Source organism: Egretta garzetta, unplaced genomic scaffold, assembly GCF_000687185.1.
Source record: "Egretta garzetta isolate BGI_Z169 unplaced genomic scaffold, ASM68718v1 scaffold490, whole genome shotgun sequence".
NCBI classification, from domain to species: Eukaryota; Metazoa; Chordata; class Aves; order Pelecaniformes; family Ardeidae; genus Egretta; species Egretta garzetta.
The window spans coordinates 153,537-154,484 of NW_009258278.1; the positions used below are offsets into that span (position 1 = coordinate 153,537).

Here is a 948-nt window from a genome sequence, read left to right on the forward strand (position 1 = left end):
TGCTCTTCGGGGTGCTTTTCCGGCTTCCCCTGTAGCTGCTACAACCGGGGCTCGCGTCCTCCTTCTTCCTCCAGGAGAGGAAAAGCATCACGATCCGCCCGTGGCCGTGCGCTGGGACGAAGCGCAGAGCTCGGAGCTCTGCCCTGCGCCTGCCTCGGCTCTGGGGCAGGGTCGGGGGAGCAGCAGTGGGTCCCCGCTTCTCAAAATGGGGGAGAAAAACTGGGAGGGAAGGGGCTTGAGGCTTCCCCAGCAGCGCCGGCAGGAGGAAGGGGCCGCGGTCGGGGCAGCCTGGAGGGGCGATGGCTCCAGCCCTGGCTTTAGGGTCTCACCTTTGGTCGGCCCAGGTCCGTATAGATGTACATATATTGAGCTACCACAGCATCTGCGGTGCTCGGCCACGGGAGCCGTAACGAAGAGCTAGAGGTGGAGCAGGCTCAGTGATGCTCCTTGGCCTCTCTGCTCAATTCCTACAGCGTTTTGAGGCAAAACCCCACGATTTAGAGAGTGGTTGGGCCATCGCCAGCTCGCTCGGCTGCCCGCCAGCGGGATGTCACCGCGTTGAGTTCAGGTCCGTATTCGCGGTGCCGCGACTTGGTTTATTTTTAATGTCTTCAACGTAGTTGGTACCGTGTTCCCTTCAGCCGGTCCTGGCCACACTTCACCACCGTTTGTGTTCCCAGATTGCGGGGTCGGCCGTGCCGGAGCCGGCAGTGCCCACCGGCGTGGAGCCTGTGCCCGGGGTAGGGCGGAGACTGGGATTTGTTGTTTGCTCCCCTCGATACTGGAAACAACAAAATCATAGAATCATAGAATGTTTAGGGTTGGAAGGGACCACTAGTGGTCATCTAGTCCAACCCCCCTGCAGTGAGCAGGGACACCGCTAACTAGATCAGGCTGCTCAGAGCCCCATCCAACCTGGCCTTGAATGTTCCCAGGGATGGGGCCTCC

General features: G+C 60.7%; 1 protein-coding gene across 1 annotated transcript in view; it reads left to right on the forward strand.

Annotated features, from left to right (window-relative positions):
• Positions 1–948, forward strand: part of GPATCH4 (G-patch domain containing 4) — an 11,481-nt gene that overhangs the window by 1,513 nt on the left and 9,020 nt on the right. Inside the window, exon 2 of the mRNA XM_035891794.1 lies at positions 681–740. Coding sequence (XP_035747687.1) covers positions 681–740 — 60 coding nt within the window. The remainder of the gene's footprint in view (positions 1–680; positions 741–948) is intronic.